The sequence below is a fragment of the Microcaecilia unicolor genome, unplaced genomic scaffold, assembly GCF_901765095.1.
Source record: "Microcaecilia unicolor unplaced genomic scaffold, aMicUni1.1, whole genome shotgun sequence".
NCBI lineage: Eukaryota > Metazoa > Chordata > Amphibia > Gymnophiona > Siphonopidae > Microcaecilia > Microcaecilia unicolor.
In genome coordinates this window covers 137,762-149,878 of record NW_021963011.1, presented here as the reverse complement: position 1 = coordinate 149,878, position 12,117 = coordinate 137,762, and the positions used below count along the sequence as shown (strand labels likewise).

General features: G+C 47.3%; 1 protein-coding gene across 2 annotated transcripts in view; it reads right to left on the bottom strand.

Annotated features, from left to right (window-relative positions):
• Positions 1-244: 244 nt before the first annotated feature.
• LOC115458725 (H-2 class II histocompatibility antigen, E-S beta chain-like) overlaps positions 245-12,117 on the bottom strand; it is a 29,402-nt gene continuing 17,529 nt past the window's right edge. The window contains exons 4-6 of one of the 2 annotated variants that reach the window (XM_030188548.1): positions 9,136-9,249; positions 4,250-4,282; positions 245-3,766 (exon numbers count right to left, since the gene is read on the bottom strand). In XM_030188548.1, the coding sequence (XP_030044408.1) occupies positions 3,753-3,766; positions 4,250-4,282; positions 9,136-9,249 (161 nt within the window). In that variant the 3' untranslated portion in view covers positions 245-3,752. The remainder of the gene's footprint in view (positions 3,767-4,249; positions 4,283-9,135; positions 9,250-12,117) is intronic. The other variant, XM_030188549.1, reaches the window with a different exon arrangement.

The following is a 12,117-nucleotide window of genomic DNA, read 5'->3' as shown; positions in this document are numbered from 1 at the left end:
ACTGCAACAAAACTCTCACAGACTAAGAATCCACTGAGGACCTCTGCTGCAAGGCAAACTAGAAAGCTACCAGGTGGCTAATAAAGGCAAACAACAAGGGCGGTCATCCAGTAAGGGTACTGCTTAGTTCCAAAAAGTTCCAAGACATACTGGAGGGCTGGAAGATCCGGACTGGACTGGAGTAACCTCTGGAGCATGGGAAACAGCCAGTAGTCAGTCCATGGCAGTCACCAGCTCCAGCCACCAGGTGGCCGTATGAATGAGAGCAGGAAGCATAGGCACTATCGTAACAGTACCTCCTCCTCAAGGCCCTCCCCCCCGGGCCTCACGGGGATTCGAGGTCTCCACGGATACCTCCACTGGCATCTGCCGGTGAGTTTAGGCGAACACTCCCCAACCACAATACTAGGCAAGGGTCGAGAGATGGTCGGTTGAGGGTAAGGCTGGACTTTGTCACCCACGCCGGATCGAATGCCCAGGCCCCTGGTGGAGCTACAGGCCATGGTGTGCTGGAGGCTATACTGAGAACCCTTAGATCTCTGAATATCAGGACTGTCCTGACCCTTCGGCCCTGTCTTTTAGGTAGGATACGAGACACCCTGCCTTGAGGACTCTTCTTCACGTCCTCGTTGGATGGAGTCTGGGGGTTGGACGTGTTGCAGGCTCCCACTTGGAACTGACTGAATTGGGGTGAAATGTAGACACAGTGCAGACCCATTGGAGAAGCATCAGAGTCCTGGGACTGTGAGTCGCTAATATCCGTCCAAGCGCCCGGGTCTTGATCCGGCTGTTCGTTGTCCGAGCCACTGGCATCCGGAGAGAGGCAAAGTCTCCTGCAACACTCACCCCAGTCCAAGATCTCACCCTTACCCCTATCGGATTGTGTCTCTGCAGCCAGGGTAGCCCCAACACAATGGGTTGCACTGCTGACTGGAGGACGTACAGGGAAATGTCTTCCCTGTGATCACCAATACATAAGCTCACCGGGGTCGTCTGGGTGTTGACATATCCTTGAATGCGTCCATAAACTGAAAAGAGCGGAATGGTCTTAGATAATGTTTGTATAGAGAATTGATGAACCAGGGACTCCGCTATAAAGTTCCCACCAGCCCCAGAGTCCAGAAAAACCTCAGTATGCTCATCTGCATGACCCAGATCAAGCACGGCTGGCACTAGGAGTTGTGTACGATGAATGCCAGAAGACAGGCTGACGATGGTGAGGGCCTTCAGCCCCTGACCCAAGGGTGCAAGTTTAAGTGGACACCTGGCCGCATAGTGTCCCGTATCACCACAATATAGACAAAGGTTGAGGGTCCGACGCATCTGTTTCTCTTGCATCGTGAGGGAGGTATGCCTTAATTGCATTGCTTCTGCAGGTGGTAGGGGAACAGCCTCCTAGCCACTAGAAGACGGTGGCACCCACCGATGGCTAGAAGTTTTATTCCCCATCTTTTCTGAGGCGCGCCGTTCTTGGTTACGCTCCTGGAACCAAATATCAATCGTAGTGCAGAGTCTAATTAGCTCATCCAACCCGGTAGGGAGTTCACGTCCGGCCAACTCATCCTTAATGTGGGGCGCCAACCCCTGCCAGAAAGCCGCGACCAGGCTCTCATTATTCCAGGTTAACTCAGACGCCAGGGTGTGGAACCTAATGGCATAGTCACCTAGAGTCCGCGTACCCTGCTTTAACCTCAAGAGAGCCGAAGTAGCGGAGGTCACTTTCCCGGGCTCCTCGAACACTTGTTTAAACTGGTCCAGGAAACTGCGGAGATCCTGAAGCACCGGGTCATTCCTCTCCCACAGAGGAGACGCCCATGCTAGAGCTTGCCCGGACAGCAATGACATAAAGTAAGCTATCCGGGTTCTATCAGAAGGAAAGTTCTGGGACTGGAGTTCAAAAATTATCTCACACTGATTGAGGAAACCCCTACAGTCCTTGGGATTACCGTCATATCTCGGGGATGACTTGAGACGGATCCCTGACGTGCCCGGCACTGCACCTGGAGAGGAAGGCGCCAAGCCTTGAGGCACCTCCGGGTCCGGGCGTCGTGGCTGTATCATTCCCTGTAGATAATTCATCCGGGCATGCAAATCTTTAGTGAGTCCCTCCATACGCGCAAATATTTCTTTAGCAAGCCCTTCCAGACGGGAGTTTAATTTGTTATAGAGAGAAAAAAGCTGCTTCAACAGCCCGACTGGGTCCTCCGAGCTCATGGCCTTGCAAACTGTCACGCTCCGCGCCTGTCACGAACAGTGAGCCCTTGGACTACTACTGACAGCTGGCAGTGGCAGGAGAACCCCACAAGCAGGCAGCAAGACACAGACCGGACAGGAACAGCAGGACAGAGGAAGCAGCAGAGGCAACACAAGCCGGACCAGGCAACGCAGGTGCCCTAGACTTCACCTGCACTTAGCCACTATTTACCAAGAGTTGAGCCCCTGGCTGCAGGTGGCTGGCAGGACTTACCGGACCGGGCAGTGCTGGACTGGATCAGAAACACAGGCCGTGAGCAGGAGAAACATCCACGAATCAAACAAGGTTTTGGCGGGCAGCAGCAGTAGAATAACCAGTGAGCAGGCCGGGTCCTGGGCGGGCAGCAAGCAGAGGGAAATCCAGTAAACAATCCAGGTCGAGGCAGGCAGCAAGCAGAAGAAAAATAAGTCTGAAAACAAGCAAGGTCTAGCTGACATGAGAAGTAGCAAACTAGCACTGCAACAAAACTCTCACAGACTAAGAATCCACTGAGGACCTCTGTTGCAAGGCAAACTAGAAAGCTACCAGGTGGCTAATAAAGGCAAACAACAAGGGTGGTCACCCGGTACGAGTACTGCTTAGTTCCAAAAAGTTCCAAGACATACTGGAAGATCCGGACTGGACTGGAGTAACCTCTGGAGCATGGGAAACAGCCAGCAGTCAGTCCACGGCAGTCACCAGCTCCAGCCACCAGGTGGCCATATGAATGAGAGCAGGAAGCATAGGCACTATCCTAACAAAAAGTGAGAGTCCATTTTTGCATTTGTACAGGATGTTACAGGATGGATAATGTCGGGATAATCAGGATTGTTCAGTTTAATTAGGAAAATCTCATTGTGCACCAGCCCTGTTTCACTGCCCCAATTGATCAGAAGTTTTTTCTTTTGGCTGCTCCCATTTGCACAGCTACAACAACTGGTTTCAAAACAAACAAACAAACAAACAAACCAATAACACTGACTGCACTGAAGGACCCCTCCCCTGCTTTAAGCTCTGCAGTGCTGAGGTTCTCACAGTAGGATTCACTTGCATGTCAGTCCTTAGTTGTGACTGTCCTGTTGATGTGATCATATCACAAGTTCACCCAGTCCATCAGCTGGTTTCAGAATGAAGATAGTACCATAGTGCAGTAAGTCATGTGTAGCAGAGGTGAGGAAATGATCCAGTCTAGGGGGTGTTAATAACTGGGAGAGAATATTTCTGTCAGTCACATATCATACAGGAATAGATCTGAGATTCTTAAGTGCTTCAGAACATACGATGCAAGGACTCCTTACAGGTGGGGTTCAGTCCTCTCCCCATGGTCAGAGAAGGGGCTCGGCTGTAGGTATTAGGAGCACTGGTGGAAACCCCAAGGTGTCGGTAGGGACTGCAGTGGTTCCTCTAAATCCTGGCTGCTGATGCTGGAGGCGCCTTCCTGATCCTTAGGCTGTGGAGGCTTTAGACATAAGGTTGCATTGCTGTCTCAGATGATAGATTGGAGGTCTCGGAGATCAGCTTAACTCAGAAGACCTAAGGAGGACAAGCATCAGAGACTCTCAAAGGTGATAACTTGAGAAGTTATTTATTTTAGAGGGGTAACAAGAATTAGAAAGGTGGGGAGGGGGTTATTTCTCAAACTTCTCCTCTGTCCTCTGATACCTCATTAAGTCCTGGATTTGTACATCTTTCCCCTTCTCTCCATCCCATCCTACAGATGGGCCAAGTTTCTATGTCTGTGTCTCTCCATCACGATCTTTCTTTCTGTATCACTTTCTTGTGATTTATGAAGCAGTTTTCCTAACATATCTCTTACTGGGATTAAAACAATAAGGGATATTCTAAACACAGCCTCCTCCCCACCAATGCTTCCTGCCCAACTGTACTGTGGGCAAAGAATCTCTAGACAAACTCTCTTGGGTGTTTTCTGCACACGGTCCCATTCATCATCTTTCTATATGCTGAGGGAAACCATCAGGCACAGACACTCTCAATCCTTCTCTAGGGATTATTTACCTTCATTGGGAGGAATCCGAAGTTCAGTTCTACCTGAAAAAAGAAAGAAATCAATCAATCAATCAATCAATTCAGAGTTATTGCTAAGTCTAGATACAGGAAGATCAGGAATTCGAGCCTTTGAAGATTTTTAGGTTTAGAGCACACCTTTTTCAGTTGTAGATGAAAGTGAGCTACATTAAAGTGCTGTAGGTATTTTCATGTTCCTAGACAGCTGCAATCTGAGGGGCTGATGCACAATCCATCAGCTCAGCTGTAATCTGGTTTTACTACGGGTCTTACTGGCCAATCAGTGCTCAAATGATATTAACGTGCTGAAACTATTACTGCAGACTACATTAAAATGTATTTAAATGCATGTTAATGTGATCATAAAGTACCTTGCAGCCATGCTCACAAGAAAAGATTCCAATGCGCGTTTAGCACAGGAAACTGTTCACCAGGTCTGGGGTAGAGTAGAAGGGTTTGTTGAAAGGAGTGGGTGTCTAGTGACACCCCCTTCTCTCCCTTCAATCCCTGCCCCGGACGTCTTGGTGCACCAGCCTATAGCACCCTAGCAGTCTCTCTCCCTCCCTCCCTCCCTGCCTCTGACCCTACTCAAATACCTCCCCCCATCCCCAGCTTAAAGATTCCTCCCCTGTAGTCTAGTGGGCTCCCCGACTGCTTTCCGACTGGCAGTCCCCCCTCTCCCCTTGACATCAAATCCATGGTAGTCTAATGACCCCCCCTTCTAACACAACCCCTGTTCCCCCAGTCTGAACCCCACACAAATTCTCTGGTAGTCTAGAAGAAACTCTCAGATAGTCTAGCGAGACCCCATATCCCCCATGACCCTAAGCTTAGCCCCCGACCTTGTAACTTGCCCAAAGAGCAATGCGAACTCACTGCTGCCTATGGGCTCTGATACTACTACTACTTATCATTTCTAAAGCGTTACTAGACGTACGCAGCCCTGTACACTTGAACATGAAGAGACAGTCCCTGCTCGACAGAGCTTGCAATCTAATTAGGACAGACAAACAGAACAAACAAGAGATAAGGGAATAGTAAAGTGAGGATGATAAAATAAGGGTTCTGAACAAGTCATTAAGGATTAGGAGTTAAAAGCAGCATCAAAATGGTGGGCTTTTAGCTTAGATTTGAAGACGGCCAGAGATGGAGCATGACGTACCGGCTCAGGAAGTCTATTCCAGGCATATGGTGCAGCAAGATAAAAGGAACGGAGTCTGGAGTTAGCAGTGGAGGAGAAGGGTGCAGATAAGAGAGATTTACCCAGTGAGTTCCCGGGGAGGAATGTAGGGAGAGATGAGAGTGGAGAGGTACTGAGGAGCTGCAGAGTGAATGCACTTAAAGGTCAATAAGAGGAGTTTGAACTGTATGCGGAAATGGATAGGAAGCCAGTGAAGTGACTTGAGGAGAGGGCTAATATGAGCATAACGACACTGGCAGAATATTAGTCGTGCAACCGAATTTTGAGCAGATTGAAGAGGAGAGAGATGGCTAAGTGGGAGACCTGTGAGAAGCAAGTTGCAATAGTCTAAGCAAGAGGTGATAAGAGTGTGGATGAGGGTTCTGGTAGTGTGCTCAGAAAGGAAAGGGTGAATTTTGCTGATATTATAGAGAAAGAAACGACAGGTTTTAGCAGTCTGCTGAATATGTGCAGAGAAGGAGAGGGAGGAGTCGAAAATGACCCCAAGGTTACAAGCTGACGAGACAGGAAGGATGAGCGTGTTATCCACAGAAATAGAGAATGGGGGAGGAGGAGAGGTTGATTTAGGGGGAAAGATGAGAAGCTCAGTCTTGGTCATGTTTAGTTTCAGATGGCGCTGAGACATCCAGGCAGCAATGTCAGACAGGCAGGCTGATACTTTGGCCTGGATTTCGGCTGAGATTTCTGGTGTGGAGAGGTAGATCTGGGAGTCATCAGCGTAAAGATGATACTGAAAACCATCGGATGAGATCAGAGTACCAAGGGAAGAAGTATAGATGGAGAAAAGAAGAGGTCCCAGGACGGATCCCTGAGGTACACCAACTGACAGTGGGATAGAATAAGAGGAGGATCCACTAGAGTATACACTAAAGGTACGCTGGGAGAGATAAGAAGAAAACCAGGAAAGAACAGAGCCCTGAAATCCAAGTGAGGACAGTGTATCAAGGAGTAGGCTGTGATCAACAGTGTCAAAAGCAGCAGATAGATCGAGAAGGATGAGGATAGAATAGAGACCTTTGGATCTGGCCAGAAACAGATCATTGGAGACTTTAGCAAGAGCTGTTTCAGTTGAATGAAGGAGGCAAAAGCCAGATTGAAGTGGATCAAGAATAGCTTGAGATGAAAGAAAGTCAAGGCAACGGCGGTGAACAGCACGTTCAAGTATCTTGGATAGGAAAGGGAGGAGGGAGATGGGGCGATAGTTGGAAGGACAGGTAGGGTCCAATGAAGGTTTTTTAAGGAGTGGTGTGACTATGGCATGTTTGAAGGCATCAGGAACAGTCGCAGTGGATAGTGAAAGATTGACGATATTACAGATAAAAGGGATGACAGTAGGAGAGATAGTGTTAAGTAGATGGGTGGGAATCGGATCAGAGAAACAGGTAGTTAGTTTTGAGGAGGAAAGAAGATGTGTAGTTTCCTCTTCAGTGATTTCAGAAAAGGAAGAAAAGGAGGCAGGGGTTGGAGGGTTGAGAGAATGGACTATGGGAAGGAGAGGTGGAGGTGACCTGGTTGAGAATTCAAGTTTAATCTTGTGAACCTTATCATGAAAGAACTCAGCCAGAGTCTGGGGGGAAAGTGAAGGGGGGGATGGAGGTGAAGGCACTTTGAGGAGAGAGTTCAGTGTGGCAAAGAGACATCGAGGGTTTGAGCCAAGAGAATTTGTCAACTGGATGTAACAGTCCTGTTTGGCAAGTAAAAGAGCAGACTGGAAGGAGGTCAGCAAGAATTTGAAATGTATGAAGTCAGCATGGGCACGGGATTTCAGCCAAAGGCGTTCGGCAGAGCAGGCACAGGAACGTAGGTAGCGGATTCTAGAGGTCAGCCAAGGCTGGGGTTTGGTATGTTTTACAGAACGGGGAATGGGAGGAGCGAGAGTATCCAGAGCAGAGGAGAGAATAGTATTATAGGAAGAGACAGCCTCATTGACAGACTTGGATAACATAGTGGTAGAGAGGAGATTTGAAACATTGGAGGACAGAGTAGAAGGGTCAAAAGCCTGAAGATTCCTAAATGTATTGGTTAGGATTGGATGGGACTGGGGAGGAGGGTGTCTAAGTGTGAAAGTTATCAGATGATGGCCAGAGAGGGGAAGAGTTGAGGCACAGAAACTGGAGAGTGAGCAGTTTGAGAAGAGGATAAGATCAAGACAGTGGCCATTCTGGTGAGTGGGGGCAGTGGAGCACAGTTGAAGATTGAAAGAGGATGTTAAAGCAAGAAACTGAGAAGCATAAGAGTCAGAGGGATCATTAGCATGAATGTTAAAATCCCCAAGAATGAGGGAAGGAGATGAAGGTTCAAGAAAGAAGGAAAGCCAGACATCAAAGTCAGTGAGAAAGGAAGAAAGGGACTTATCAGGGGGTCGATAAATGACTGCTATTCGGAGAGGCAGAGGAGCAAATAGACGGATGGAGTGGACTTTGAAGGAAGAAAAACAGTGAGACTGAGGTAGAAGAAGAGGTTGAAATCTACAAGAGGGTGAAAGTAGTAGCCCGACACCACCTCTGCGGCCAATCGGGCGAGGAGTATGGGAGAAAAGATAACCTCCATGGCATAGGGCTGCGACTGAAGCAGAGTCCTCAGGGTAAAGCCAAGTTTCAGTTAGGGCAAGCAGATGGAGATAAAGAGGTCATGGACGTAGGAAAGTTTGTTACAGACAGAGCAGGCATTCCACAGAGTGCAAGAGAAAGGCAGGGAAGGAGGGGGGAGGAGAGGAACAGAAATTAGATTGGAGATATCAAGGTGTGGCCTGCACAAATACAATGAGAGCTGATGTGGAGGACCAGGATTAGGATTAATGTCCCCAGCGGAGAGCAGGAGAAGGAGCAAGAGAGTATGGAGAACAGTAGGAGAGGTACGACGACAGCGACGAAGGCGAGATGTATTCAGATAGAAAGGAGATGGATGAATGGAAGGAAGGAAATGTTGAAGGTTGAGAGCTGAGAAAAAGTAAGAGGAAAAAAGAGATGGTGAGATGATGAATACAGAAGGTGGACAATGTGTTCCTGCAGTGTACAGTGGTTTCAGATGGAGAAACAGATTAGGAAGGGACAGTACCAAGAAGAAAAAGTGTACTGGAGCCATAAATAGTAACTGGGAGAAAAATGTAAAGAGAAAAATGCCCCGCGCACCGTCAGGCGCTGGGCACCTAGTGCGGAGGCCCTGAGTGGAGCGGAGTGGACCTGGGAATCACCCCGGAGAAGGCTGTAAAGGATATGCAGATGAGCTGCAAGTCCTCCACAGCACCTGAAAGGCAGCTGGTGCTAGAGCTGGGCACCTCTCAGCTGAGGAAGCCAGAATTCCTCCCCCTGAGGGTCGCCAGATACTGTTGAATTGCACCTCTTCTTTCTCTCTCTCTGTTACTATTTTCCCTTTTCCTTTCTTCCTTCAATTATTTGAATCTAAACAGCTCACAACAGATCTCTAAATAGGCGATATATCAAATATTGATTAAACTTGGATCACAAAACTGGAGGAACCCCACCCCACACACTACATCCTGGGATGTACCATATGGGCCTGTCTACCATATAAAGGAGAAATTCCCCTATATGGTAGATGGGCCTCACCCACTGCATCCCAGGAGAGATGACATTATCTGGCTGTGAGTGTGGTTACCTTGAAGAGTGACGTGACAGTAATAAGAGGTGAGATTATCGAGTTCTGATTATTTTACCTTTTTTATTCTTCAGGTAAATGATGAGTCCCACTATGATGAACACAACCCCCAACACGAACCCCATGATTCCCGTCAGCAGTTTGCTCCTTGCAGACTCTGAGGTCTCAGGCTCTGTATAAAACACAACACAAAGCCTAAGTGTTCACAGGCTGATTGACAGGGAGAGCAGAAGCCCAAACTCAGCTACAGGAGTTACACAGACTGAATGATGGGGAGCACAAAACATTTGCCAATCCCCTGGAATTAGAGACTATTAGGTGATGTGTACAACAGACACATGAGTGTCTCCTCACACTCATGTGTCCCTAAAAATGATGGGACTGTGGAAAAGTGATTTATTTAAATAAAAAGCATTTTATTCACATAAATTAGCCATCTGAGAATCATGCGCTCTCAGTGCCCTTTGGGGGCATTTTTGAAACTCCCCACACTAGTGCATCATCTTTGGGGTCTTTTCCTCACATGATCTCTACAACAATTTTTATAAAGAAAGTGCATGAAGAGCTTTACTTTGAAAATAGGTGAGTTCAGAGTATGTTCAGGTCACTGTGCAAGAATTTTGCTTGAATCATGAGAAGAAAGGTCTCTAGAAAAATACAGTAGTTAGGATGTGAACTGGGCTGGGCCATTTCGTAGATGGCAGCCCAGAGAAGCGGGAGTGAGTGGGTATTGCTCCTGCTTCCATCTTACAGCTATGGGGGGGGGGGGGGGGGGGGGGGGGGAGGGGAGAGGGGGGACACAATGTTAGGCCACCAGGGATAACTTCTGATTTGGGGTGTATCTGTGGCCACCAGACCACCAGGAGTTTTTCTTAGTTATGTGGGGGTATGCTGGAGGGGGAGGCATTTTGGGGGGATCCTGTAAGGGGAAGGGTGTTGCTGTCTCTTCTCTCAACCAACCCTTCTAATGGTAGCTTGGACGTGGCCTTCAGCTTCCAGTCCTAAATGCACCAGTCAGCCTTTTTTTTAAAGGAATTGCTATGGTCTGTGCTAGTGGTTTTAGTGCATGTGCTGAAACCATTAGAGCACAATAAGGTGCACAATAAGGTGACTGCTGACCGGGTGGAAACCCCCTTTCAGTGAGGGCTTTAGCTTTGAGCCTTGACTCTACACCCTGTAAACAATCAATTTGTATTTACCTGCTCCTCAATCGTATCCCCCCTTAGCCATCTCTTCTCCAAGCTGACCAGCCATAACCTCTTTAGACCTTGCTCACATGAGAGTCATTCTATCCCCTTATTCATTTTGATCTCCCTTCTCTGAATCATTTCTAATTCCTCTGAATCTGATTGAAGAGATGGAGACCAGAACTGAACACGGTATTCAAGAAGTGGTGGCACCAGAGGTGTCATGATATTCTCTGGTTTCTTCTCCACTGGAACCACTAATTGAGAGTGAAAAGTGAGGGTCTGGGTTCAATCTGCTCAGACCTAAGAGCCTAAAATTTCCCATTCCCCCTCCACGTGAGAAAGGACTAAGAGCTCCTCACCCTGCTGAGGACGGGGGGGGGGGGGGGGGGGGGATGGTGGGAGGCTACACTCCTAATAGGACACTTGGCGGGGCTACACTCTGAATAGAAGGAAACAGGAAGCTACATTCCTAATAGGACACTGGGGAGGGGGGATTTATTTATTTATTTATTTGCATTTGTATCCCACATTTTCCCACCTATTTGCAGGCTCAATGTGGCTTACATTATTCCGTCCTGGCGATCGTCATTTCCGGAGTGAGAGATACACATGGTATTACATTAGAACATGTTTGGCATAGTAGATTAAACAGTCAGTTATAAAGAGTTCATTATCGGAATTAGAGATAAGGTGGTATTGCGTTAAAGTTCATTCGTGGTAGAGTAGTCTATAGTAGTCCAGTATAGTGAGTTGGGTTTTATCTAGTTCAGGCTTGAGTTTCGTTGACTGGTAGTTAGGCTGTATCGTGGTATGCCTTTTTGAACACGTTGGTCTTCAGTAGTCTCTGAAAGTTAGTTAGGTCGTGGATTTTTCTCAAGGCTAGTGGTAAGGCATTCCATAGCTGCGTGCTTATGTAGGGGAAGCTGGATGCATGTGTTAATTTATATTTTAGATCTTTACAGTTAGGATAGTGGAGATTCAGGAATGTGTGTGCTGATCTATTAGTGTTCCTGGGTGGTAAGTCTATGAGGTCTGACGTGTAGACTGGAGCCTCTCCGTAAATGATTTTATGAACCAGGGTGCAGATTTTGAACGTAATACGTTCTTTTATTGGGAGCCAATGTAATTTTCTCTTAGGGGTTTGGCACTTTCGTTTTTCCAAATATGAGTCTGGCTGCTGTGTTTTGGGCTGTTTGGAGCTTCTTCATGATTTGTTCTTTACATCCAGCATATAGTGAATTGCAATAGTCTAGGTGACTTAGCACCATTGATTGTACCAGGTTGCGAAATATTTCCCCTGGGAAGAAAGGTTTTACTCTGAGTTTACACACTGCTTGGAACATTTTCTTTGTTGTATTTTTCGCGTGGTTTTCTAGTGTGAGATTTTGGTCAATTGCAACTCCGAGTATTTAAAAATGGCCGCCGAGACTTCCAGCAGCGGCCTCGCGAGACTTCTGCTGAAGTCTTGGAGGGATCATTTTATAAAGGTGTTTCCTTGCACAAAATCTGTTGTTGGCACATAAAAGATTTCTTATGAAATTATCCCCCTCATGAAAATGCACCTGGTGACAAGAAGGTTTCTCACTTTTACAGGACCCAGGCATGTTCAGTGCCATAGCTTGTGCACAGTGTGGGTGGAGTCAGGAAGTGCACACAACGGTTATAAAACACTCACTGAGGTGTAGTAACAATCTATATTGAAACAATTTATTGAACTGGTATTAGCAGTAATTGTATACGTTGTCACTAGCTTGTCACTCATAATAATGATAATCTGTTTGGTCTAAGGCTTTGGGGGGGGGGGGGGGGGGAGGAGAGAAAATGTAAAACACTGATGATAAAAGTTCTGA